Below are 26,253 nucleotides of genomic sequence, written 5' to 3'. Positions count from 1 at the left end.
TCTGACGCGAGGCAAGCCCTCTCCGCTCCGCACATCCTCACGCCTCGCCGACACGTAGGCCCGGGCCCAGCCTGTCATGGACTCATCCCACGCGCGCGGCGCTCACTGTCCCGTCCGTTACGATTCGTCCTGTACAATACTCACACCAAAAAGACGAACGTACCCCTGACACTCCCCGTATTTACGGGTGCAAGCCACCGCTGGCACACACCACGAGGCGAGCCCGGCCTCCGTTTTCCTTCGCCTCCAGTACCTCGCGGGTCAAGTGGGCCTTGACTTGCGCGTATTTACGTGCCCTGCCACTGCGCTGCCCCTCGTCTTCTTCTTGCTCCTCCTGCCCCGCTCTCCCCCTTTCGCTTGTTCCGGTTATTAATACCGTGGTGGTGGCGGCGGTGGTAGCGGTAAAGACTGGGAGCGGGCGCGTGGCGGTGGAGTGCGGTGCCTAAACTCGTCGGCGGCGGCAAGGGCGTTGGTGGCGGCGGTGGGTGGTGGTGTAAGCTTCGATTCCTAATCCCCACCTTTCTCATCTGTTCCTGGGGTGGATTCGGTGTCAGTTTTCTCTTCAGGTTCTTGGGTTCGTGTGTTCCTGAGATGCTCCGGCGTCTTGTTTGTTTGTTTGCGTTGTTTGAGGTGCATTCCCTCTGTGGGGAATTGGGCTTCTGCCTCTGCTCCTTTTTTTTATTCCCCCCGATGCGAGGTTTTTCTTCGAAGAACCCGGATTCCCATGTTGGTCTCGTTTCTATGTAGACTAGTGTTTTTTTTTTATGTTTCCTTTGTTTTCATGTTCATAGATGCATTCGGCATTCTCCATTATCTTCTCCTCTGCGAGTTGTTTTTCCTACTCCAAGATTGATTCGCTTCAAACCGTACGCCCAATTTCCATCCTTTTTTTTTTCTCCTGCTCGAGCTGCCTGCATGATAACGCTGGTTAGGGTAAGTTTGTTTCCTCAAAAATCGCAGTCTATGGCCCGCATTTCTTGTAACCGAGATTTAGAAAGGATGGAAATTTAGATAGGGAATCTATCTGCTTTATGTCCCAATTATTTTTCTACAGCGTGCAATGCACATCTCCTCTTGTGTCAAGCCAGAATTGTTCCTGGTCTGCATTGCAGGATTCAACAGAGTTTCAGTCCTAGAGCCAGCCTGTGGAGTTCGCTGCAAGCTTCGCGAGATGATTGAGGGGAGGAGGCACTCGGTGGACATCCCGATTTCGAGGGCGCTGGTGGCGGTCATGCGGTCCAGATCTCTGAGGGACCCCGACACCAACTCGCTGGCCAAGTTCTCGGCCAAGAAGACCATCTGGGAAGGGTGCTCCCTCGAGGAGGACGACGCGGACGCCAGCAACTACGGCAGGCACAGCTTCAGCTACAACATGTACGACCATGCCCAGAGGAGGAGGGAGGAGTTCGGGGCCCGGCTGGCCAACTCGCCCATCAACATCATCAAGGCCAACGCGAGGGTGAAGGCGGCGCTGCACAACCAGAACTGCTGCTCTGCCATCTCCGGGATGTCGAGGGCGGCCAAGGACAGGGCTTTCTCTCTGGTGGTCCAAGGCGAGGAGCTCGGCCGTAGGGAGCCCCAGGAGAGCGCAAGAAGCCTGCTCCAGAAGTACCGGCCAAGGTCTTTCTCTGAGCTGGCTGGGCAGAATGTTGTTGCGCAGTCTCTTTCGAGCGCCGTCTCGCAGGGTAAACTTGCTCCGATCTATCTCCTCCACGGTCCGCACGGCACTGGCAAGACATCTGCGGCGAAAGTGTTTGCAGCGGCGCTGAATTGCCACTCTCCAGGCGGGAACCAGCCGTGTGGGCAATGCGAGGAATGCGTGGCCATATTCTCGGGAAACAGCAGCAGTGTGGTAGAGATTGATGCCTCCAAACTGGATTGCAAATCTAGAGTTGCTGTCTTGCTCAGGAATGCCTGCGAAGTTCCTGCTTCGTCGCACTTCAAGGTTCTTATTGTTGATGACTGTCAGCACATGGATAAGGAAGCATGGTACTCCATCTATAGTAGCCTCGAAGGGATCCCCGACAGATCAATATTTGTCATGGTAACATCTGACATCGATAAGCTACCAAACAATTCGGCTGGATGGTGCCAGAGCTATAGGTTCTGCAAGATAGATGACGCAGAGATTGTCCGCCGGTTGAGCAAGATTTGCACAAAAGAAGGTATGGAGTTTGAAGCCGAAGCGCTTGAGCTTCTTGCTCGCAAGGCCAGTGGTTCCATTCGGGATGCAGTTCAAATGCTTGACCAACTAACTCTGCTTGGAAAAAGAATCAGCAAATCCGTAACATACGACCTAGTAAGTTGATTCAATCCAGTCATCTAACCTTCATTTATATATCATCACATACACAATATCCCCATACTTCTTCAAAACCTACAAAATTAACCCCATTGATATATTGGCAGATAGGTGATGTCTCAGACGAGGAGTTGCTTGATCTTCTTAATCTGTGCATGTCATCGGATGCTGCTACCATTGTCCGGAGGGCTAGGGAGCTTTTGAGTTCAAAGGTTGATCCCCTGCAGCTATTAGCTCAGCTTGCAAATCTTATCATGGATATTTTAGCTGGGAAGCACCACTCAGATTCTTCAGAAGTTCGGAAAGTTACGGGCAAAAATACATGTATGTTCCCTTACCTTTGTAACCAAACAATATGAAAAATACATTATGTTGATGAATTGTGTAACCCACTTTATATATACACTTATAGTGTACTCCCTCCTTGCCAAAATATAGTGCGCATTGCTTTCCGCAAAAGTCAAACTGCAGTAACTTTGACCAAGTTTATTGAGAGAAAAATATATATCTACAATACCGAATGTGTTCCATATTAAAAAATAGTTCGTGATGTTTCTAGTGGTATTGATTTGACATTCTAGATGTTGATATTTTCTTGTATCAGCTGCTGAGGTCGACGTGCACAAACTTAGGAATGCACTGGAAATACTTTCTGAAACTGAAAAACAATTGAAGACCACAAAGAACCAGTCTACATGGCTTACTGCGGCTCTATTACAGTTCAATATGAGAGAGCCTTACTGCCTAGAGGCCCTGGACGATACTGCAGGTTCAAGCATGTTCACAGAGAGTCAGACAGGTAGCAAACATTCTCTACCTGAAAAAGCATGCTTCATTACTGCCAAAATATCTCAAATCATTATAAAACAAAACGCTTATGGTCACCAGATCAATTATGCATTTATGCTATTCATTAGGTGCCTGTTTCCTGACAATTATTAATTCATTACGCAGATGATGGGGCTGCTGTCCTGAAAGATGAAAGCTTAGATACCAGTTCTCATCTTTGCTATCAGAACAAAATCGGCTGTCTAGACATGAATTTAGGAGACCCAGATGTGCTGGAGACGATATGGATGAAGGCTCTTGAAAACTGCGCATCTAAGTCACTCCAGAGTCTGTTGCAGAAAGATGGGAAGCTGTCATCGCTGTACACAACCCAAGGTAAGTCTTCAAACTGGGTGTTAGACCTTTTTCATCTGTTTTGTTGGAAGGAATATTAGTTCGTCGTTCAATCTAATGAAAACATGTCCCTACTTCATATGGCCCTTATTTCCTGCTGATCCATCATACATCTTATCCAGCCAGTGGCTCAATGCTGCATCTCGAAAGACACATATAGCACATGTCAATAAGTTAGTGCCCTTCATCAGATGGCATATCATAGCCGTAGTACCTGTTTCTTTTAACACATGTGCCATGCTCAAAGCTCTGATCTTCTGTATCAATTGGCATTCAGTGTTAGCAATCAGCAATGGCCACATGCTCTTATTAGCATGCCTACGCTGAGGATGTTTTAAGTCAGATTTTCATTTTGTTTATATTCGAGTTGCAGGTGTAGCAGTTGCTGAGCTACAATTCTGTCATCCTGAGGATGTACCAACATCAGAGAGCTTCTGGATGCCACTTGTGGTCTCTCTGCAAAATTTGCTAAAGTGCAACGTGGACATCCGGATCAACCTTTCTCCAATCCCCGTCAGCAACAGGGTTGTATCCAAGAATTCGTCGGTCAGCCTGGTCATGCAATCCAGAGAAGACCAACAGGCGCGGAATGCAGTCGCCACGGACTGCAGAACTGTAGCATCATCCAGAAGGGAGTGCCCCTCGCCGCCGCCGCTCCCAGGGCAGCCCAAGGAGAAAGCGTCCCACATTCTAGGATGCCTTCACAGTGCGGACATCGACACTGGAGACGCCGAGTCGAGGATCCTGAGCTATCAGAAGATCTCTGTCATGCCTGAAGCGTCCACCACAGGGAATGTCCCCTCGAAAGCCGGAGAGTACACACCAAAGGTTGAAGAAGGCAGAACTCGTCGTCGCCGTGGCTGCTTCTCGAAGATTCTACCACGTGGTGCGTGCACCGCTTGTCGGGAGTCCAAGCTGTGCGAGAAGCACAGAGCTCAGCGGCCTCGCAAGGGTCTCTTCAGCTGCTGTTTCTGCAAGATCAGACCAGATTGCAGAACGAAAGCTGACGCTGTGTACAGGTCAGAAACCTAGAAGGTTTTCCATGGTTAGCATGTTGTAACTCAAAAGTTAGGAGGCGGGCACCGTTGAAACAAGGCTGATAATAGCCTATCATTTGGTACGGATGTGGTTAGCCAAATTCCTTAAACGTTACACCAATTTAGGCGAATCTATGTAGTGCAGATTGCTCCTGAGTTCTGACAGAAGAGATGTGTATTGTAGATGCTAGAGTCAGTCCAATCTGTTTTCTAATTTAAACTCTACTGGTAGCGCAGTAGTAGAGCATCCATCAGATAACATCCATTTTTTTGCGTTCATGAACAATCTGTCTTTTTTAATAACCTACTGGTAATTATGCAAATCAAATTGAGAAAGGTTGATAGCAATAGAGAATCAACTACAGGTAAACATGATATTAGACCTAATCAAAAAGCAAAACTCTCTCCATAGAATCACTAAACAACTGTCGATTCACGTCTGAAGTCGCCACCACATTTAGGATCGACACGATAATGCCAAAATCACAGGCGCAATGCAGAGGCAGAGGCAGAAACATAGTGAAGAAGTTTACATAAAATTCTTTTTCTGCTCTGTTTTACTTGATGTAAAAAAGAAAAGGTCTATGAAGAAGTTGAAATGGAACAACGCAAGAACAGCAAAGGGTATGTCCAGAGATGCAAAGATCTAGACATGAGCCACCACCACAACTCCACAAGCAAGAGGGGCTCGTTGAGCTACCTATGATGCATTGTCCAGCGACGTGCATCAGAAACTGAAAACGCAAATGCACACGAACTAGGTGGCCGGCACCACACCACGGCTGCCTGCGTCTTCCGGTTTGTTCCTCAGTCCAGCTTGACGCTTCCTGCTCGCTCGGTCATCGGTTCAAGTCGAAGCAGCACCACCGAAAGAGAGTGCAAGCCATCCGTTCTTCTTCGCATACTCGACGTAGGAGAGGAACTTCTCCCTGGCATCAGGGATGTCAAGAGCCAGATCATCAAGCCCGTCCCTGACCCTCGAGAACCCCTTGGTCATCTGGTTGATGGTTATGATCCCTTCGCCAAAGCACTCATGGAGCAGAACAAGGGGGCGCTCTCTCTTCTTCTCCATCGCCATGACAAGCGCCTTCTTCACCACCTCGTGATTGAAGAAAGGCATGCCCATCTCACGGATGCAGTTGCATGCTTCCCCTACATCACCTCCGCTCTCATATTCCTCCAGGAGCTTTGCTATCTTGTCCTTGGCATCCTCAACGGCCTCTCCTGTCCCACCGCCCCAGCATCTCAGAAGCCTCTCTCCTGCATGACGGGCAGAGGCAAGTGAGCGTGCCATGTTCAACGTTTCAGCCCCACTGCATTTTGGTGGAAGTTCGCTGCCAATCTCATCTAGGTTTAGAGGCGCAAGCACGTCATCAATCACTGCTCTGGCTAGGAACAGTCCCAGCTCATCTGAGGCATCCAATATGTCCAGTGCAGTATCTTCTGCAGATTCAAGAAGCATTATGAATCCCTTGACAATGTCTTCAGTAGAGAATAGCTCCATGCTTAATGAAGATAGGAGAACTGATGCCATCTCTTTCTCCCTGTTCTTGCGGTCCATAGCAATCGTCACAAGTTTCTTGATAAAGATCGGGTTATACTCTGGAACACCAAGCTCTTTGAGTGTGCGAATAAGCTCTGGTGTATCATCAGAAAGGAAGTACTCATGTATCATAGACACAGCGTCCCTCTTGTACCTCCTCAGCTTCTCATGGTCATCATCTTGGACATTACCGTTGGCACCTGAAGATACATATGAAGAGTCAAGCCATCCCTCAGAAACTGCTTTAGATACCAATGTCTGGAACTGAGATTTTGCTGATGGTATATCAAGGGAGAGGTCATCAAGACTCTCGGTAATACGGGAGAATCCCTTCACCATCTGACTAGAGCTTATCAAGCCTTCTTCAGATGCTTCCTTCAGAAGCTTGATAATAAGAGCTTCTGCAGCTGGACTTTCCATTCCAAGAGTGACAGCTCGCTTGACGACCTCGTGGTGGAAAAATGGCACAGCCAACTCTCTTATGCACCTACATGCCTCAGCTGTATCACCATTCCTGATATATTCCTTTACAAGATCAGTAATCCTCCTCTTTACCTCATCCACTGTGACGTAAACTGAACCACCCCAGCGTCGCTCAAGTAACTCTGCATGGTGAGGTGCTGAAAGATAGCTCTTCGCTGCAATCTGTAAAACCTGCATGCCCTTTGAAGACTCTGTCAGACTTCCTTTTGCCTTATTGAGAAAAGCAGGTGGGAGAATGTCGTCGACAACTGATCGTGCAATGAAAAGAGCAAGGACATCAACCGCATCAGGTATGTCAACAGACAAATCATCAACAGCCTGTAGCAGCATCACAAAGCCTAGTTTGATTTGAGTTGAGCTGACCACATCACCATACAGACATGATAACAGCACTGAAACCATCTCCTTCTCCTTGTCATGCCTGTCCATTGCCATGGAAACAAGCTTCTTGACAAAGTAGCGGTGGAAGTCATCATAACCCACCTCTTTTAGATCAGAAGCTGTCTGTTTAGCATCACCAGTGCTGAAATATTCCTCAATGATTGTGACAAGAGATTTCTTGTAGTCCTCTAGTGGGGTTGTAGCAGGGACTTCAATTAGTTCATATGGCTCCTGATTAGCCAAACATAACAAGATAAGTGTCCAAAGTTTGGCCAAGTACCGAGCATTAACCCCATAAACACCGTATATGCAGACAAATCTCAATATGATTACGTTTACCAGATTCTTGCGACTAATTTAAGGTCGAACAGTTAAGCATTGCATGAGAAAATAACTGGAGTATACAGGTCAAGATCATAAAGTATTACCTCATCACTATCATAGTTTGGATCATTTTGGTCAAGGAATGTGGCTGTATCAGCATCGATAAGTCTTCCCCAAGTGCCTTTGCCACCAGCACCATCTGCAGTACAAATGCAGCAAATCAGACATTTTGCATCTTATTTATATTACAAAAGTAGAAAAAAAAGAAGTAAGGCCTATAGATAGTGCAAAACACATCTATTTTCCTGCAAGTATTTGACAGAACCTGCAGTAGTATTCAAGAACTCCCCAAATGACAAAACACCCAACTATTTATTGGACTTGGATTGTAAATGGGTAATCATTATTTATATAATAATGGCAGAATCATCAACTGAAGAACTGACACTCCAGATCATGCTATCATGTACATAGTATTTTTTAATAACAAAAGAACACTCTTATAGTACAGATTTAAACTCCATATGTTGCATAGTTGCTTGACATACAAGGCCACACAGCAACTAGATGTTGATAGATTGAGTGACCCATTCTAGATTCTTATGATACAAGAAGAGGAAAGTTCAAGAGAGTATCCTAACAGCTGGTATTTGGTAACAGGCTAATAGCAACTAAAGTCAATGTACCGACAGCTTCAACGTAAGACATCCGACCATGTGCGTTCAGGGTGAGTCTAGGAAGTAACTAAATATTTAAGACCCAAATACTCCACACCAAATGTGTATAGAAAGTAAATGGAAATTAAACAAGCAATAAAGAAAGGCACTAGTAACTCAAAACATCCAACCATGTGCATCCAGGGTGAGTCCAGGAAGTAAATAACTAAATACTGAAGCCCAATGCTCCATGCCTAATGCATACAGAAAGTAAGTGGAAGCTAAACAAGCAAGAAACAAAGGCACTAGTAATTAAATGTCCAAAATGGCGACCCTATATTCTAACGATGTACAAAGTCAAATATCAAACAGAAAATGGGAAATGAATAACCGTGCAAAGCCTGTCAACCGAAACCCATAATCAAGCAACGAAAATTGCTGGAAGCATGCCTTGAGACACCACATAGGGTCCAATAACAGCCAGAAGTAATAATGAGCTAATAATGATATCAATCAGCTTTCCAGATATTACAAAAAAAAAAAAAACGGTACAAACATGTAACAAGCCAGAAGTAATAATAATGAACTAATAAGGATATCAATCAGCTTTCCAGATATTACAAAATAACGCAAAACGGTACAAACATGTAACAAAAATAATGAAAACTAATTAGCAGAACCAATAATCATATAATGGATTAATCGGGGGCTAGCACAAGCTTCCAGCATAAGCTACGCACAGATGAGGACCAAATTTCTATCGGCTAGAGTTACAAACTGAAATGTTAAAAGTAAAAAAAGCATGCCCCAACAGGCGAAGAATGCTCAATTGCTCATCCTACAATATAATGATCACAAGTGCAGCAGAGTTCACACAGCAACAGTATAAAGGGGGTAACCATCACAGTCAGCTCATGGTACAATTTATACGTAAGAAGAATTTGAAGTGCTTGGATTAGCAAATGTCCTGGAAAAGATGGTTGTCATGTTGCCCACACAGGACAAGTCAGTGGTATCAGGTAACCAAAAGCTTTTTACCAGGAACAAGTAGATGGTACTCAGACAACTTATCAGTACCATATGTCAGATCCTAGGATCTGAGTACCTATGAATCCGAAAAACAGAACCGAGAAATAATCCTAAAGGGTAACAGATGCAACCAGAATACGGATAAGTAGTTCAATCAACAGAGAAGAATTCTACGCTCCAGATTATAGCTATCATTATGTGACGAAATCGAACCCCTATAGGCAGCTCAGGAGCACCAATTAACAAGCACGCGGAACAGCTGATTTGCTTTGCTCCATACATGCAAAGCTAAACCCCTACATAGGAAACAGTAGGTGTAGCCATCAAAATTCAACACTTATCAATTCAACTAAGTAACTAACCTACTGCAACCTCTGGGAAAAAATAAACTGCTGCAAACAAATCCAAATCTGCAAATGAATGGACATTCAGAGCAAACAGATGGCCCCAAAGCAAAGTTCCATCGGTAATGTATCATGTATACGCCACAATGTGCCGCCTCCATATAATGAGAGCCCCACCTCCATGAGACACAAACTAGCAGCATCAGCACACTATATAGTTATAAGTACAAGCACAAGTTAGAAATGAACATCAACAAGCTACATCAGCTGAAGCTGCTAAACCTGCATTCCCAGAACCCTAAACCAGATCGAGTCCGCACAAGGGCCCAAGGACAGGCTAAGCAGCACCGGCATTCACCAAAGCAGCAGTAACAATTTTAACAGAAATGGGCACAACTCTTCACGTCCTAATCAAAGCACGCACGCCAGGGCCAGGCTCTTAAAAAACAGATCGAGCGCCGCCTCACCTTTCTTAAGCTTGACTGCCTTCCCCGAATGCGACCTCCGCGGGTGCCTCACCGGAGCCGCACCCCCACCGCCCCCACCCCCACCGCCCGCCCTGGCTGCTGCCGCCGCGGCGCGCCTCTCCTGCTGTTGCAGCTCGTACTGCTGCAGCAGCGCGGACGTGGTCCCCCCCGTTGGCGAGCGCGGGGAGGCGAGCGAGAGCGTCTCGGCGTTCTGCACCGCGACGCGCAGCTGCTCCCGCTGCTGCTGCGTCAGGAACCCCGCGTCGTTCCTCGGCGACGACATCCCCAATCCCCGCCCGTCAACCTGCTGCAGCCGCAACCACCGCAAAACAACAAAAACCAAACCGAATCAGCGCCGCGCCTCTCGCCGGAATGGGGAACGAACTCGAGCGGGAGGGGCGAGCAAGCGCCGGCGGAAGCCGTCGGAGCGTACCTAGGGTTTCCGCCGCGGATCGAGCCCCCGTGCGCGAGATTTGCGTCGCGGCGCCGGAGCGAGCGGGCGAGTGGTAATGACTGCTGCTGTATTTTTTTTCTCGTTCCCCTCTCGCTCTCGCTTTTGGGTTTTCTCCTGGAGGCGCCGTGGGTTCCGGGACACGTCGCTTGCGCCAGACAAAGCCTGCGTTTCCCTGCGGGGCCCACGTCCCCCGGACCCACATGTCATCGAAACATGTCGTGCGGGCTCGCCGGTTTCAAGGCCCGCCGGTTTGGGCCGCGGATCCCTATCCCGTTGTACCACGCGGCGCCGTCCGCTTCGCTCGCTACTTCGCGCACGCGGCTCGAGGGCTCCCTGGCTGCCTGACATGTGGATCGGGGAGCTCGATGGACCCACTTGTCGGTGGGGTAATAGGATGTTTTAGGGGCGACTGATTGGTGGTCGGTGGGAATGGGAGGATCAGACCGTGGGTGGGAGTTAGGGTTTTGCTTTGGCTCGCGGGGCAGGGTTCGGGATCTTCTGCGGCGAGGCGCGGTGGCGTCACTGGCAAGAGGGAGGGTGCCATACTGCCATTGGTCCTGGCGATGTGGATAAGGCGGGTGACCGGATGAGCGTGACGCGTCGGACTCAATTCAAGGTTCAGCATCATCATATCTTGATAGGTACATCTCGATCGTATCCAAATTACTACTCCAGCCAGATACTAGAAAATCCACTCGCTGACGAATTTGATTTGTTTGATCTGTCCGGCTGTTACACAATTCAAGAGAATCATCACGTTTGTGGTAGATTTTGTAGGGAATAATAGACCCATCATGTTTGTTTGAACCATTCGTTTAGTAATTCTTGTCACAAATTTAGATGTAACTAGACGCATTTTGTGAATAGGCCCACCCGTATCTCCAGAGCGAAATAAATAGCTAAAAATCGTATCCGCTAGGAATCCATTTAGGGCGCCACCTTAAATCATTTGAACGTAGAACCTTTGGTTCCAAAATAAGTACTCCTTCCATCCTATGAAACTTATCTGAAATTCATCGAAATTTAGATATATCCATGTACTAGATAGTGTCTATATACATCTAAATTTTAACAAATTTAAGACAACTTTCATGAGACGAAGGGTGTTCTGGTATACCAGCTAGGTATACCACACTAGGAACTTGATTCCGGCAAGCATGGATGACTCATAGATGGTGGTGAGGGTACAGTTGCTGGAGAACATGAATGGTGGGATCTGGCCTGGAGACAAGCTGCCGAATCCGACCCACGTGAAGGTGGGTAGTATCCATGACATACACTACAAAGAATACTTAGCGTAGTCTAAACTTAGATAGTGTCTAGATACATCTAAATTTTGACAAATTTAAGACAACTTTCGTGAGACGAAGGGTGTTCTGGTATGCCAACTAGATATACCACACTACCACCTTGATTCCGGCAAGCCCGAGTGACTCGTAGATGGTGGTGAGGGTCCAATTGCCGGAGAACATAGATGGCGGGATCCGGCCCGGAGACATGCTGTTGGATCCGGCCCATGTGAAGGTCCGTCGGATCCGTGACATACAAAGAATACTTACGGTAGTATAAGCTTAGTAGGATCTCTACCATTGTAACACTATATCCGGAGCCTTTATAGGTCGGATCCTCGGTGCCTTTATAAGCCAAATCCTGAGAGACTTCGAGGCACAACTCAACTCATTGTAATCTCGCATTAGTTGCTTAACAATTCCAGACAAGCGGCAGTGGGCCTCGCGCCCTCGCCACCGTCGTGAGGTTTCTGAAGTTGGGTAACTCATGTGTCCCCATCCCAGCGGCTCCTCGCCCAATGGCCCTCCCTCTCTACCATCAGTGAGGTACCCCTCACCGGAGCACCGTCGAGCAAGCAACGACAAGGGGAGTAACTCGGTTTGTCCATATATTTATAGATGTACCTAGACGCGTTTAAAACGTAGATACATTCGTATTTAGATAAACTGCATAAGATTTCCCACGCTCTACCTTTTCTAGGGTCCCGTGTCACACCCTCAGGATGAGACTTGGGGTATGGTTGGCAAGACTCACACAAGATTTCCCATGCATTTCGTTAGAACGGCACATATCAGGTTCCCACAGAAGATGCATGGCTGGCAAGACTTGGCATGTACTCCCTCCTTTCGAAAAGAAAACAATGTAGAATAGATCTACAATACTTAGTAAGCGGTGTAGAAGGAACCCTAAACTAAACTGGAAACACATGTTTTGAGCACTCGAATCATCTTGAATGTCTAATCCTAAAATAATGCAGCATACACAACGCTTATCTCTTCCATCTGTTTAGGTATGTGTACTAATTATGATTGCACATTCATACATCTAAGGAGTTGTACAGTATATGAAATATGGCAAAAGGTGTATGTACATTGACCTTGAAGTATTTGTCATCAAACTTCTACATTAAGTTCTCCATGTTGTCATCAATTTTAAGACATTGAGCTCTAAGCTCATCATAGAAATGATGGCCTTCCGTGTTGCACCTCACATGAACAAGCTTGTCTCGTCCACCCAAAGTGCTTTCATCAAGAAAATAATCATTCATGACAACTTCTTGTATGTCAAAAGCTTAGCAAGAAAGCTCCATAAATAAAAGAATGTCCATGCTTCTTTCCAAGCTTGAGACCAGAAAACTTTTGATTCGGTCCAGTGGAATTGTCTAATGGATACGCTACAAGGGTTCGCTAGCAAATTTAGAGATTGGATCTTGGCTATTCTTTCTACCTATAATTCAAGGGTGCTCCTAAATGGTATTGCATGTGAACTCATTTGACAACGTAGAGGCCTTCAACAAGGGCTCTACATAATTTTCCGCAAGGCCACCGATTAGGGCATTTATAACGAATCCGAGAAAGGGAAACCATGGTTTGCACCTCTCTTTATGCGATGATGCCTCTATCTTTGTGGCTCCCAGTAAGGATGACATCAATTTCTTGGCCACCAACTTATCTTACTTACATGATGTTACCGGTTTGGTCAGCACTTTTGCAAAAAGTCAAGTGTGACCTATTCGTTGTGAAGGCCTTGATTTAGATAATTTCCTCCAAGCTTTCCCGACAAAACGCACAACTGATGAGTGCATTTTTAGCATATTTTTACACCGCTATTTCATATAGATATCTCTGAGTAGCATAGGATTTTTTGTATTTTACCGATGTAAGGGTATTTTACCCTTATCCATTATTTTGGTAAGAATGACACCGTGCTAGAGTATTTGGTCTAATACATGTCTATGAGGTTATTCCCAGGTATTAGCCAATGAGGTAAAATGGTGTATCAATGGAACAAGAAGGCAATAGGAGACCCCCCACTTCGACGGAAATCAACAAGGGTTTCTTCAGCACCTGGCCGGCCAGAGGCCCGGTCAGACCGGCCCTGTCACCGGCCAGCCCGGCGCCGACCGGCCCCTGGACTAGTGCCAACCGGGTCATGTCCAGTAAGCTGCGGAGCTCTCTCGGTTTGGGCCCAGTCCCAGGCCCGGTCTGGACCGACTTGGTCCGGTCATACGCCCGGTCGGACCGGGCGCTGGGTCGGGCGCCTCGGCGCCAACCGACCCCCACGCTGATGCTAGCCGGGGACGATGTACTGTAAGTCACGGAGCCCTCCCGGTCAGGACCCGGTCCCAGCTCCGGTTTGGACCGGTTGCCCCGGTCCCTAGCCCGGTCTGACCGATCCCTGGGTCGGCCGGCCCGGCCCCAGGCCCGGTTGACCGGGTTCCTCGAGGAAGTTGATGAGGTGGCAAGTCATCAACGGCCATATTTCAAGAGACACTATATATACCCCTTCTCCTACCTCTGAAGGGTTAGGCAACACACTACAAGCTGTTCTTGAGCTCTCTCTCTCACATACTCCATTGTTAGAAACACCAAAAGCCTCAGATCTACCTCCTCCTCCACCCAAACTCAAATCCCTCCAGGGAAAAGATAGAGGAGGCCCCGATCTACCGTTCTACCAAGCCAAATCTTATTCCCCCTTGTATTCATCAAGAAACTTGCTCTCTAGGGTTCCTTGGAAACCCTAGGTGGGCAAGAGTGGTCCGGAAGCATCCGGACCGTGGATTTGCTCCTGACAAGATTGTGAAGGTTTGGAGGCTACCTCAAAGTCTACCACAAGTGAGTGAGATATTCCTTCGTGGGATAGGCTTCAGAGAATAGGGTGAGCCTTCGTGGCGTTGGGGAATCCTTCGTGGGACCTCCACCCCTCCAAACGTGACGTACCTTCTTGCAAAGGAAGGGAACACGGGAATAAACCCTCGTCTCCGCGTGCTATCGGTTATCTCTAACCGAACTCCTTACTTGTGATATAACTGCCTGTGAGAGCTTTCGTGCTCGAGTTACTTGTATCCTCATATAGGTTGTCTCACCTAGTTTGCATTAGGCTCACCTTTATATTCCGCAAAGCCTAATATTGCAAAGTAAGAATTAAAATCTGTAGAAACCTATTCACCCCCCTCTAGGTTTACCATCTTTGAACTTTCAATTGGTATGAGAGCCTGGACTCTTTTCAAGAGCTTCACAGCCTTAAGAGTGAGATGGATAAACTATTCGAGGGTTTGGATGAAGACTCTAACCTTTCGGTTAGGGAGATGAAATCCAGATTCTTGGCATATGATGCCGAGAAAAAGTTGAAGGAGGATGAAGTCCAAAGCCAAATGGCACAAATGACTGCCATGCTTAAGAACCTGACTAGTGGAACCTCTAGTGGGATCTCGGTTCCTCCGGAAGGTTTCCATCAAGTCAATCATGACTATCCCAAAAACACTTCACCCTTGCCTCATATAAACCATAGTGGAAATGTTCCCCATTTTGATGGAACTCACTTTCCTTTTTGGAAATCTTCTATGGAGTCTCATATTCGCAGCTGCAGTGTGGAGTTGTGGGAGATCATTGTTGATGGATACCGGAAGCCACAGGATCCCATTCGGTTGTCCTCCACCGAATTCTACAATCGTCAACTCAATGCCGCTGCACGTGAAAAGATTAGGAGTGGCATCAACCGCAAGCTCCTTGATCAAGTCAATGACATTGACTCCGCTAAAGAGTTGTGGGATCAGATCGTAGTACTTTAAGAGGGAACCGATCTGATCCAATCAGCTCTCTATGAGTCAGCAAAGACTGAGGCAACAATGTTCATGATTAGACAAGGAGAATCCGTGGCTGATGACTATGGAAGGTTTGGTGCTTTGAGAGTGAAGGTCAAGGGCCTTGGATGTGAGAAATACAACGATGGTTTTGAGATGAATGAAGCATTCATAAAGTCCAAGGCCATCGCCATGATTGCAGTCAAGCAAAAGGACACCAATCTAGCACTCAACTTGCAAATCATTACTAAGAGTGTTGATCTGAACGCAGATGATCTAGTCTCCTATGTGGCTGCCAATGAGAACATGGCCAAGACAGGAGAAAGGCTCATGGCAATGAACCGTGTTGATGAAGCCTAACACAACCTTGCCCTAAAGGCTAGAGCTGATCATGAAAGAGAAGAAGACTATGAAATTGAAGAATATGAAGAGATGACATCTACTAGTGACATCGCGACTGACTTTGCCTTCTTTGCCAAAAAGTACAAGACGAAGCTTCCAATATTCTTCAATGAAAAGAAGAAGAAGAGAACGTGCTACAACTGTGATGAAGATAGTCACTTTGCAAATGAGTGCCCTTATGAGAAAAGGGTAGACAAGCCAAAGTTCGTCAAAGGAGTCAAGCCAAGATTGAAGCCAAACCCAATCAATGATCGATATAAGAAGAACAAGGGAAGAGCCTTTGTTGGGGCTGAGTACACTTCCGGTGAAGAAGAAGATGATGAGGAGAAGGAGGCCGGAGTGGCTGGTTTGGCTTTCTCCAAACCCGGGTCACTCTTCACATATGACTACTCCAAGGATTACTCCACGGAGAATGATGTTGGTTCTTCCTTCATGGCAAGAACAACTCATGATGATGACTCTTCCTCTTCTACGGTCGTCGGCTCTTGTCTAATGGCAAGAGAAACAAAGGTGATGGAATCTCCACCCTCTCTATCTAGCATTCTTGATGATGATGAAACTGAAAATCAAGAAGAATTAGCTATGCTTAAAGAACTTTACAACGTAAGATGCACTCTTCGGGGTAATGCTCTTGTCAAGTTTGATTTCTTGATGGACTCCCTCAAAGAAAAGGATGAGTTCATTGAGGAATTAGAATATCATTTGAATGATAAAGAACAGAGATTCAATCTCCTAAGACAAGAGCTAAAAACCGAAAGGTGCATATCTCAAGGCCTTAAGCGACAAATTGAAACCTTTGAACTTGATAAAGTTAAGGACCTAGAAACTATTGAAAGGGCTCAATTATTGGCCCAAGAGCTCGATGCTTCAAAGAAGGAGCTTGAAGTTTCTCATGCTTCTCTCACTAGGGATCTTGACCACCTTGAAAGGGCTAACAAGCTTGTCAAGGATGAGCTCAAGAAACCCTGAGAGAACCATGACATACTTCAAGAAACCTACAAGAAGGCTCTTGGATCAATGAATGATCTCATAGTTGTTGAAAAAGTTGCTAGTTCTTCCACCGCTTTTACTAGTGAGCATGCTAAGCTTGTTGCAGAACATGTTCGTTTACAAGAGGAACTATCTTTGCATGTTGAGACCAATACATATCTTGAATCTTTGGTGACCAAATATGGTCTCAACTATCATCCTAATGAATCGGCTTGTGAGCAAGCAACTATTCTTGAGGAAAATTCTAGGTTGACAAAGGAACTAGCCAAGTTCACCACCGCCAAAAATAAGATGGGATTGGATGACCTTTTGAGTAAGCAAAGGTCAAACAATCAAAAGCATGGACTTGGGTATACTCCCAAGCCCTACAAGAAGAACTTTTACAAGAAGGAGAAGCCCGCTCAAGAGAAGAACAAGAAGGTCCCTAATGTTGGCAAAGCCTCAAAGGGCAAAGCTACTAGTGGTGACCGCACGGGACCTAACAATCACTATGAACTATTTGTTGATTACTATGGTGATGTTTACGCTAACTATGTTGGCCCTCGTAATGGCTATGCTTATAGAGGGTACTCAATTTGGATACCAAACGGTTGTTGCCATTACAAAGGAAACCATTAATCGATGGGTTCCTAAATCCTCTACTTGATTTTGTAGGGATATTCCTCCGGTGGTCCAAAATGGGTGTTTGATAGTGGATGCATGATACGTCTCCAACGTATCGATAATTTCTTATGTTCCATGCCACTTTATTGATGATACCTACATGTTTTATGCATACTTTATGTCATATTTATGCATTTTCCGGCACTAACCTATTAACAAGATGCCGAAGAGACAGTTGCTGTTTCCTGCTGTTTTTGGTTTCAGAAATCCTAGTAAGGAAATATTCTCGGAATTGGACGAAATCAACGCCCAGGATCTTATTTTTCCACGAAGCTTCCAGAAGTCCGAAAGGGAAACGAAGTGGGGCGACGAGGCGGCGACACGCCAGGGCGGCGCGGCCCACCCCCTGGCCGCGCGGCCCTGTTGTGTGGGCCCCTCGCGTCGCCCCTAAACCTACCTCCTCCGCCTATTTAAGCCTTCGTCGATAATAACTCCAGTACCGAGAGCCACGATAAGGAAAACCTTCTAGAGACGCCGCCACCGCCAATCCCATCTCGGGGGATTCAGGAGATCGCCTCCGGCACCCTGCCAAAGAGGGGAATCATCTCCCGGAGGACTCTTCACCGCCATGGTCGCCTCCGGAGTGATGAGTGAGTAGTTCACCCCTGGACTATGGGTCCATAGCAGTAGCTAGATGGTCGTCTTCTCCTAATTGTGCTATCATTGTTGGATCTTGTGAGCTGCCTAACATGATCAAGATCATCTATCTGTAATGCTATATGCTGTGTTTGTTGGGATCCGATGAATAAGTGAATGCTATGTTATGTTGATTATCAATATCATCTATGTGTTGTTTATGATCTTGCATGCTCTCCGTTGCTAGTAGAGGCTCTGGCCAAGTTGATACTTGTAACTCCAAGAGGGAGTATTTATGCTCGATAGTGGGTTCATGTCTCCATTAAATCTGGGGGAGTGACAGCAACCCCTAAGGTTGTGGATGTGCTGTTGCCACTAGGGATAAAACATCAACGCTATGTCTAAGGATGTATTTGTTGATTACATTACGCACCATACTTAATGCAATTGTCTGTTGTTTGCAACTTAATACTGGAGGGGGTTCGGATGATACCCTGATAGTGGACTTTTAGGCATAGATGCATGCTGGATAGCGGTCTATGTACTTTGTCGTAATGCCCAATTAAATCTCACAATACTCATCATAACATGTATGTGCATGGTCATGCTCTCTTTATTTGTCAATTGCCCAACTGTAATTTGTTCACCCAACATGCTTATTCTTATGGGAGAGACGCCTCTAGTGAACTGTGGACCCCGGTCCATTCTTAACATCGAATACAATCAACTGCAATACTCGTTCTACTATTTTCTGCAAACAATCATAATCCACACTATACATCTAATCCTTTGTTACAACAAGCCGGTGAGATTGACAACCTCACTGTTACATTGGGACAAAGTACTTTGGTTGTGTTGCGCAGGTTCCACGTTGGCGCCGGAATCCCTGGTGTTGCGCCGCACTACACTCCGCCGCCATCAACCTTCAACGTGCTTCTTGGCTCCTACTGGTTCGATAAACCTTGGTTTCTTACTGAGGGAAAACTTGCCGTTGTACGCATCACACCTTCCTCTTGGGGTTCCCAACGGTCGCGTGATGTACGCGTATCAAGACTGTTTTCTGGCGCCGTTGCCGGGGAGATCAAGACACGCTGCAAGGGGAGTCTCCACCTTCAATCTCTTTACTTTGTTTTTGTCTTGCTTTACTTTTATTTACTACTTTGTTTGCTGCATTATATCAAAATACAAAAAAAATAGTTGCTAGTTTTACTTTACTTGCTATCTTGTTTGCTATATTAAAAACACAAAAAAATTTAGTTACTTGCATTTTCCTTACTTATTTCATCATGTTTCCTCCTAATTTTACTTTAAAAGATATATCGGTAGGACAAGGGTCTATAATTGTAAGAGATAATATAGAAGAATTTTTCACCCATGTTAGTATGCATGAAGATCTTGAAGATATACCCCTGGCAAAAACTGTCCCTACCTATGAAGATGCCTCTGTCTGTTTGGTGCGCATGATGGAAACTAGATTTATTAGTCTCAACCCCATGATACAACACATGTTTCTTACACTTTCTGATATGGATAGGGGAGAAAAGAGAGATTTTGTTTTAAAAGTCCTTGTGCGAGAATTTGAGGATATAGCCAAAGAAGCTAGAAAAGTTTTTATTAAGCATAAGAGGCTTGGTATGTTCACCGATTTTAAAAGAACGCTTGAAAAGATGTATATGGATAGAATTAAGTACACTAATAATGTTAATGATGGTGGGGAGATTAAAGCACCAATACCTTGTAAGCTCCTAGGAATGCATGAAGCTCTAGATGATAATTATGCTTGGCTTGTTCCTGAAAATTTGTTTGATGAGAGTAGCAAGCCCAAGACTAATGAAAAGGGAGCCTCTGAAACTTATGTATACAAAATACAATGCATGGTTGAGAAAACTCCAAACCCCGCTGTAGATGCATCATCTCTTGATAATACTTGATACACACTTTCTGCGCCTAGCTGAAAGGCGTTAAAGAAAAGCGCTTATGGGAGACAACCCATGATTTTACTACTGTACCTTTGTTTTATATTTGAGTCTTGGAAGTTGTTACTACTGTAGCAACCTCTCCTTATCTTAATTTTGTTGCATTGTTGTGCCAAGTAAAGTCTTTGATAGTAAGGTTCATACTAGATTTGGATTATCGCGTTAGAACAACTTGATTTCTTGCTGTCACGAATCTGGGCCTAATTCTCTGTAGGTAACTCAGAAAATTCTGCAAATTTACATGAGTGATCCTCAGATATGTACGCAACTTTCATTCAATTTGAGCAAGTCTGGTGCCTCTTAGAAATTTGTCTTTACGGACTGTTCTGTTTTGATAGATTCTGCCTTTTATTTCGCATTGCCTGCTTGATGGATTTTTCTATTCCATTAACTTTCAGTAGCTTTGTGCAATGTCCAGAAGTGTTAAGAATGATTATGTCACCTCTGAACATGTGAATTTTGATTGTGCACTAACCCTCTAATGAGTTGTTTTGAGTTTGGTGTGGAGGAAGTTTTCAAGGATCAAGAGAGGGAGATGATACAATATGATCAAGGAGAGTGAAAGCTCTAAGCTTGGGGATGCCCCGGTGGTTCATCCCTGCATATTTCAAGAAGACTCAAGCGTCTAAGCTTGGGGATGCCCAAGGCATCCCCTTCTTCATCGACAACATTATCAGGTTCCTCTAGTGAAACTATATTTTTATTCCATCACATCTTATGTACTTTGCTTGGAGCGTCTGTTTGTTTTTGTTTTTGTTTTTGTTTTGTTTGAATAAAATGGATCCTAGCATTCATTGTGTGGGAGAGAGACACGCTCCGCTGTTGCATATGGACAAATATGTCCTTAGGCTTTACTCATAGTGTTCATGGCGAAGGTTGAATCTGCTTCGTTAAATTGTTATATGGTTGGAAACGGGAAATGCTACATGTGGTAATTGGTAGAATGTCTTGAATAATTTGATACTTGGAAATTGTTATAGCTCATGTTTAAGCTCTTGCATCATATACTTTGCACCTATTAATGAAGAAATACATAGAGCTTGCTAAAATTTGGTTTGCATAATTGGTCTCTCTAAGGTCTAGATAATTTCTAGTAAGGGTCGAACAACAAGGAAGACGGTATAGAGTCTTACAATGCTTACAATATGTCTTTTATGTGAGTTTTGTTGTACCGGTTCATACTTGTGTTTGTTTCAAATAACCTTGCTAGCCTAAACCTTGTATCGAGAGGGAATACTTCTCATGCATCCAAAATCCTTGAGCCAAACACTATGCCACTTGTGTCCACCATACCTACCTACTACATGGTATTTCTCCGCCATTCCAAAGTAAATGGCTTGAGTGCTACCTTTAAATTTCTATCCTTTATCTTTGCAATATATAGCTCATGGGACAAATAGCCTAAAAACTATTGTGGTATTGAATATGTACTTATGCATTTTATTTCTTATAAGTTGCTTGTTGTGCGATAACCATGTTCCTGGGGACGCCATCAACTACTCTTTGTTGAATATCATGTGAGTTGCTATGCATGTCCGTCTTGTCTGAAGTAAGGGCGATTTACCATGAGTTGAATGGTTTGAGCATGCATATTGTTAGAGAAGAACATTGGGCCGCTAACTAAAGCCATGATCCATGGTGGAAGTTTCAGTTTTGGACAAATATCCTCAATCTCATATGAGAAAATTAATTGTTGTTGAATGCTTAAGCATTAAAGAGGAGTCCATTATATGTTGTCTATGTTGTCCCGGTATGGATGTCTAAGTTGAGAATAATCAAAAGCGAGAAATCCAATGCGAGCTTTCTCCTTAGACCTTTGTACAAAGTGACATAGAGGTACCCCTTTGTGACACTTGGTTAAAACATATGTATTGCGGTGATAATCCAGGTAATCCGAGCTAATTAGGACAAGGTGCGGGCACTATTAGTATACTATGCATGAGGCTTGCAACTTGTAGGATATAATTTACATGATGCATATGCTTTATTACTACCGTTGACAAAATTGTTTCTTGTTTTCAAAACCAAAGCTCTAGCACAAATATAGCAATCGATGCTTCCCTCTGCGAAGGGCCTTTCTTCTACTTTTATGTTGAGTCAGTTCACCTATTTCTCTCCATCTCAAGAAGCAAACACTTGTGTGAACTGTGCATTGATTCCTACATACTTGCATATTGCACTTATTATATTACTTTATGTTGACAATATCCATGAGATATACATGTTACAAGTTGAAAGCAACCGCTGAAACTTAATCTTCCTTTGTGTTGCTTCAATACCTTTACTTTGAATTTATTGCTTTATGAGTTAACTCTTATGCAAGACTTATTGATGCTTGTCTTGAAAGTACTATTCATGAAAAGTCTTTGCTATATGATTCAGTTGTTTACTCATTGCATTTACCATTGCTTCAAATCGCTGCATTCATTACATGTGCTTACAATAGTATGATCAAGATTATGATGGCATGTCACTTCAGAAATTATCTTTGTTATCGTTTACCTACTCGGGACGAGCAGGAACTAAGCTTGGGGATGCTGATACGTCTCCAACGTATCGATAATTTCTTATGTTCCATGCCACTTTATTGATGATACCTACATGTTTTATGCATACTTTATGTCATATTTATGCATTTTCCGGCACTAACCTATTAACAAGATGCCGAAGAGCCAGTTGCTGTTTTCTGCTATTTTTGGTTTCAGAAATCCTAGTAAGGAAATATTCTCGGAATTGGACGAAATCAACACCCAGGATCTTATTTTTCCACGAAGCTTCCAGAAGTCCGAAAGGGAAACGAAGTGGGGTGACGAGGCGGCGACACGCCAGGGCGGCGCGGCCCACCCCTAGCCGCGCGGCCCTGTTGTGTGGGCCCCTTGCATCGCCCCTAAACCTACCTCCTACGCCTATTTAAGCCTTCGTCGATAATAACTCCAGTACCGAGAGCCACGATACGGAAAACCTTCCAGAGACGCCGCCGCCAATCCCATCTCGGGGGATTCAGGAGATCGCCTCTGGCACCCTGCCGGAGAGGGGAATCATCTCCCGGAGGACTCTTCACCTCCATGGTCGCCTCTGGAGTGATGAGTGAGTAGTTCACCCCTGGACTATGGGTCCATAGCAGTAGCTAGATGGTCGTCTTGTAGGATAACGTTGCATAGAAAACAAAAATTTTCCTACCGCGAACACGCAATCCAAGCCAAGATGCAATCTAGAAGACGGTAGCAACGAGGGGGTATCGAATCTCACCCTTGAAGAGATTCCAAAGCCTACAAGAGGAGGCTCTTGTTGCTGCGGTAGACGTTCACTTGCCGCTTGCAAAAGCGCGTAGAAGATCTTGATCACGATCGGTTCCGGCGCCACGAACGGGTAGCACCTCCGTACTCGGTCACACGTTCGGTTGTTGATGAAGACGACGTCCACCTCCCCGTTCCAGCAGGCAGCGGAAGTAGTAGCTCCTCTTGAATCCGACAGCACGACGGCGTGGTGTCGGTGGTGGTGGAGAAGTCCGGCGGAGCTTCGCTAAGCGTGCGGGAACTATAGAGGAGAGAGGGGGCGGCTAGGGTTTGGCAGGGGGGCGCCGGCCATCTAGTGGTGCGGCCACCTTGTGGTGCTTGGGGTGGCCGGCCCCCTCCCCTTGGCCCTCATTATATAGGTGGAACCCCAAGAGTTGGTCTCCAAGTCTTCGAATAAGACCCGAACCAAAAACCTTCCATATGGAGGGGAAACCTAGCCAAGCTAGGACTCCCACTAGAGGTGGGAGTTCCACCTCCCATATGGGGGGGTGGCCGGCCCCCTAAGGGGGAGTCCAATTGGGACTCCTCCCCCACTAGGGTTGGCCGGCCATGGAGGTGGAGTCCACATTGGACTCCACCTTCCTTGGTGGTTTCTTCCGGACTTTTCTAGAACCTTCTAGAACCTTCCATAGAACCTTCCGCGTCAATTTAATTCACATAAAATGACATCCTATATATGAATCTTATTCTCCGGACCATTCCGGAACTCCTCGTGATGTCCGGGATCTCATCCGGGACTCCGAACAAATATTCGAACTCCATTCCATTTTCAAGTACTACCATTTCAACATCCAACTTTAAGTGTGTCACCCTACGGTTCGTGAACTATGCGGACATGGTTGAGTACTCACTCCGACCAATAACCAATAGCGGGATCTGGAGATCCATAATGGCTCCCACATATTCAACGATGACTTTAGTGATCGAATGAACCATTCACATACGATACCAATTCCCTTTGTCACGCGATATTTTACTTGTCCGAGGTTTGATCATCGGTATCACTCTATACCTTGTTCAACCTCGTCTCCTGACAAGTACTCTTTACTCGTACCGTGGTATGTGGTCTCTTATGAACTTATTCATATGCTTGCAAGACATTAGACGACATTCCACCGAGAGGGCCCAGAGTATATCTATCCGTCATCGGGATGGACAAATCCCACTGTTGATCCATATGCCTCAACTCATACTTTCCGGATACTTAATCCCACCTTTATAACGACCCATTTACACAGTGGTGTTTGGTGTAATCAAAGTACCTTTCCGGTATAAGTGATTTACATGATCTCATGGTCATAAGGACTAAGGTAACTATGTATCAAAAGCTTATAGCAAATAACTTAATGACGAGATCTTATGCTACGCTTAATTGGGTGTGTCCATTATATCATTCATATAATGACATAACCTTGTTATTAATAACATCCAATGTTCATGATTATGAAACTAATCATCCATTAATCAACAAACTAGTTAAGAGGCATACTAGGGACTTCTTTGTTGTCTACATATCACACATGTACTAATGTTTCGGTTAATACAATTATAGCATGATATATAGACATTTATCATAAACATAAAGATATAAATAATAACTACTTTATTATTGCCTCTAGGGCATATCTCCTTCAGTCTCCCACTTGCACTAGAGTCAATAATCTAGTTTACATTTGTAAAGATATAACACCTTGGCCTTATGGTGCTTTATCATGTATTGCTCACGGGAGAGGTTTTTAGTCAACGGATCTTGACACGCTCAGAAACGTATGTATTTTGTAATTCATTTGCGTCTCAACGCATCACTCATTTCCAAATGAGTCGGCATTAAATATGTTTGGTCTTCTGGTGGAACCTTAATTCCGCGGTCTGAAATATGTCACTAATATTGTCATACACAATATAGCTTCAAAGTTCTGACTCTGTCGGAACTACACCAAGTTCTCAAAGAACTTCTTGACTTAACATCCTTTGTCATTGTCAAAACAATGACATACTCTGCCTTCTTTTGTAGAATCCGTCACAATATTTAGAACTCTTCTAAATCTAGCATAGACAACTTCTAGCTCATTGTGCTACCTTTTAAACAACACTTAGTCTAATTTGAGATTGAAATTATATTTTATATGTGACAAAACCAACATTGGTGTAACACCTTACATCGATTTGTTTGTCATTTCTTCATACAAAAAAAAAATATATCCTTAGTTCTTCTAAAGTACTCAAGGATATTCTTACTGTTGTCCAATGATCATCATATGAATCATTCTGGTAAATGCTCATAACACTTTATAGCACATGATATCTGATTGTGTACATATTATTCGTGATCTATAATCACTCATGTGTTTTTACTCATTGAGTGTCAGATACACTCAAGTCTTGTTAAAACTTAACATGACAAGAATATTTTCTTAATATTTCTATATTGAACTATTTCAATATCTATTCAATGTACTTTTGACTTAAACATATTATGTGTTTTAATCTATCTTTATAGATCTTGACACAAAATTTGTTTCTGTCTATATCCTTTCATTGAAGTTAATTTCTCAATGAAACCTTTTAATCAAGTATATAATTACATCATTTATAACCAACTATATGTCATCTACATAAGTATTATAAATATGTCTCAGCGCTCCCACTTAATTTCTTGCAAACGCAAGCCTCTTCATCGTCTTTTGATGAAATCAAAAACTCTTTGACTATTTCATCTGGTGAAGATTCCAATTCCGCGATACTCACTTCATCCAATTGAAGTTTGTATACCTATCTAGTATTCCATGGATCAGCAAAACTCTTGGTTGTATCTTGTATACATACTTCTGATAAGTAATGTATTTTGCCATCCTACTAGCATATCTCATAAAAGAAATATGTAGTGATTACTAGAATAATCCACATAGACTATAAGCATTGCTACGGAAGATCTAATCTTATCGTAGTCAACTCTTTGAACTTTGTCGTAAACAATTTTTCGACAAGTCAAGCTTTCTTCAAGGATATTTCATCCAAGTCCATCAATTTCATAGATCCATTTACTTTTCGAAAAG

At 44.6% G+C, this 26,253-nt stretch overlaps 2 protein-coding genes across 3 annotated transcripts; one reads left to right on the top strand and one right to left on the bottom strand.

Moving 5' to 3' along the window:
- Nucleotides 1-1,116: 1,116 nt before the first annotated feature.
- LOC127314361 (protein STICHEL-like 2) lies at nucleotides 1,117-4,704 on the top strand. The gene is made up of 5 exons (XM_051344818.2): nucleotides 1,117-2,299; nucleotides 2,410-2,626; nucleotides 2,907-3,101; nucleotides 3,257-3,466; nucleotides 3,858-4,704. Exons 1-5 carry the CDS (start codon nucleotides 1,172-1,174, stop codon nucleotides 4,514-4,516), a joined length of 2,409 nt encoding a protein of 802 aa, XP_051200778.1. The 5' UTR covers nucleotides 1,117-1,171; the 3' UTR covers nucleotides 4,517-4,704.
- A 334-nt stretch (nucleotides 4,705-5,038) lies between these two features.
- Nucleotides 5,039-10,308, bottom strand: LOC127314362 (MA3 DOMAIN-CONTAINING TRANSLATION REGULATORY FACTOR 4). 2 transcript variants are annotated; one of them, XM_051344819.2, is made up of 4 exons: nucleotides 10,182-10,308; nucleotides 9,749-10,055; nucleotides 7,357-7,451; nucleotides 5,039-7,159 (listed from the first exon to the last, which is right to left on the bottom strand). In XM_051344819.2, the coding sequence occupies exons 2-4, from the start codon at nucleotides 10,029-10,031 to the stop codon at nucleotides 5,369-5,371; spliced, it is 2,169 nt and encodes a 722-aa protein (XP_051200779.1). In that variant the 5' UTR covers nucleotides 10,032-10,055; nucleotides 10,182-10,308; the 3' UTR covers nucleotides 5,039-5,368. The 2 variants fall into 2 exon arrangements, with proteins under 2 accessions (XP_051200779.1, XP_051200780.1); XM_051344820.2 differs by having other exon boundaries at nucleotides 9,749-10,052.
- Between the last annotated feature and the right edge of the window lie 15,945 nt (nucleotides 10,309-26,253).

The sequence above is a fragment of the Lolium perenne genome, chromosome 7 (assembly GCF_019359855.2).
Source record: "Lolium perenne isolate Kyuss_39 chromosome 7, Kyuss_2.0, whole genome shotgun sequence".
Taxonomy (NCBI): Eukaryota; Viridiplantae; Streptophyta; class Magnoliopsida; order Poales; family Poaceae; genus Lolium; species Lolium perenne.
The sequence above is the reverse complement of the archived record's forward strand: the minus strand, read 5'-3'. Positions and strand labels throughout refer to the sequence as shown.

Excerpts from the sequence above, each read along its gene's own strand:
- LOC127314362 (XM_051344819.2), bottom strand. The coding sequence starts at position 10,031 with ATGTCGTCGCCGAGGAACGACGCGGGGTTCCTGACGCAGCAGCAGCGG. Across the intron at positions 7,452-9,748 it reads GGCAGTCAAGCTTAAGAAAG|ATGGTGCTGGTGGCAAAGGC; the intron begins GTGAGGCGGCGC and ends TTTGTACTGCAG. Across the intron at positions 7,160-7,356 it reads CAAACTATGATAGTGATGAG|GAGCCATATGAACTAATTGA; the intron begins GTAATACTTTAT and ends TTGGCTAATCAG.
- LOC127314361 (XM_051344818.2), top strand. The coding sequence starts at position 1,172 with ATGATTGAGGGGAGGAGGCACTCGGTGGACATCCCGATTTCGAGGGCG. Across the intron at positions 2,627-2,906 it reads AGTTACGGGCAAAAATACAT|CTGCTGAGGTCGACGTGCAC; the intron begins GTATGTTCCCTT and ends TTCTTGTATCAG. Across the intron at positions 3,467-3,857 it reads ATCGCTGTACACAACCCAAG|GTGTAGCAGTTGCTGAGCTA; the intron begins GTAAGTCTTCAA and ends TTCGAGTTGCAG.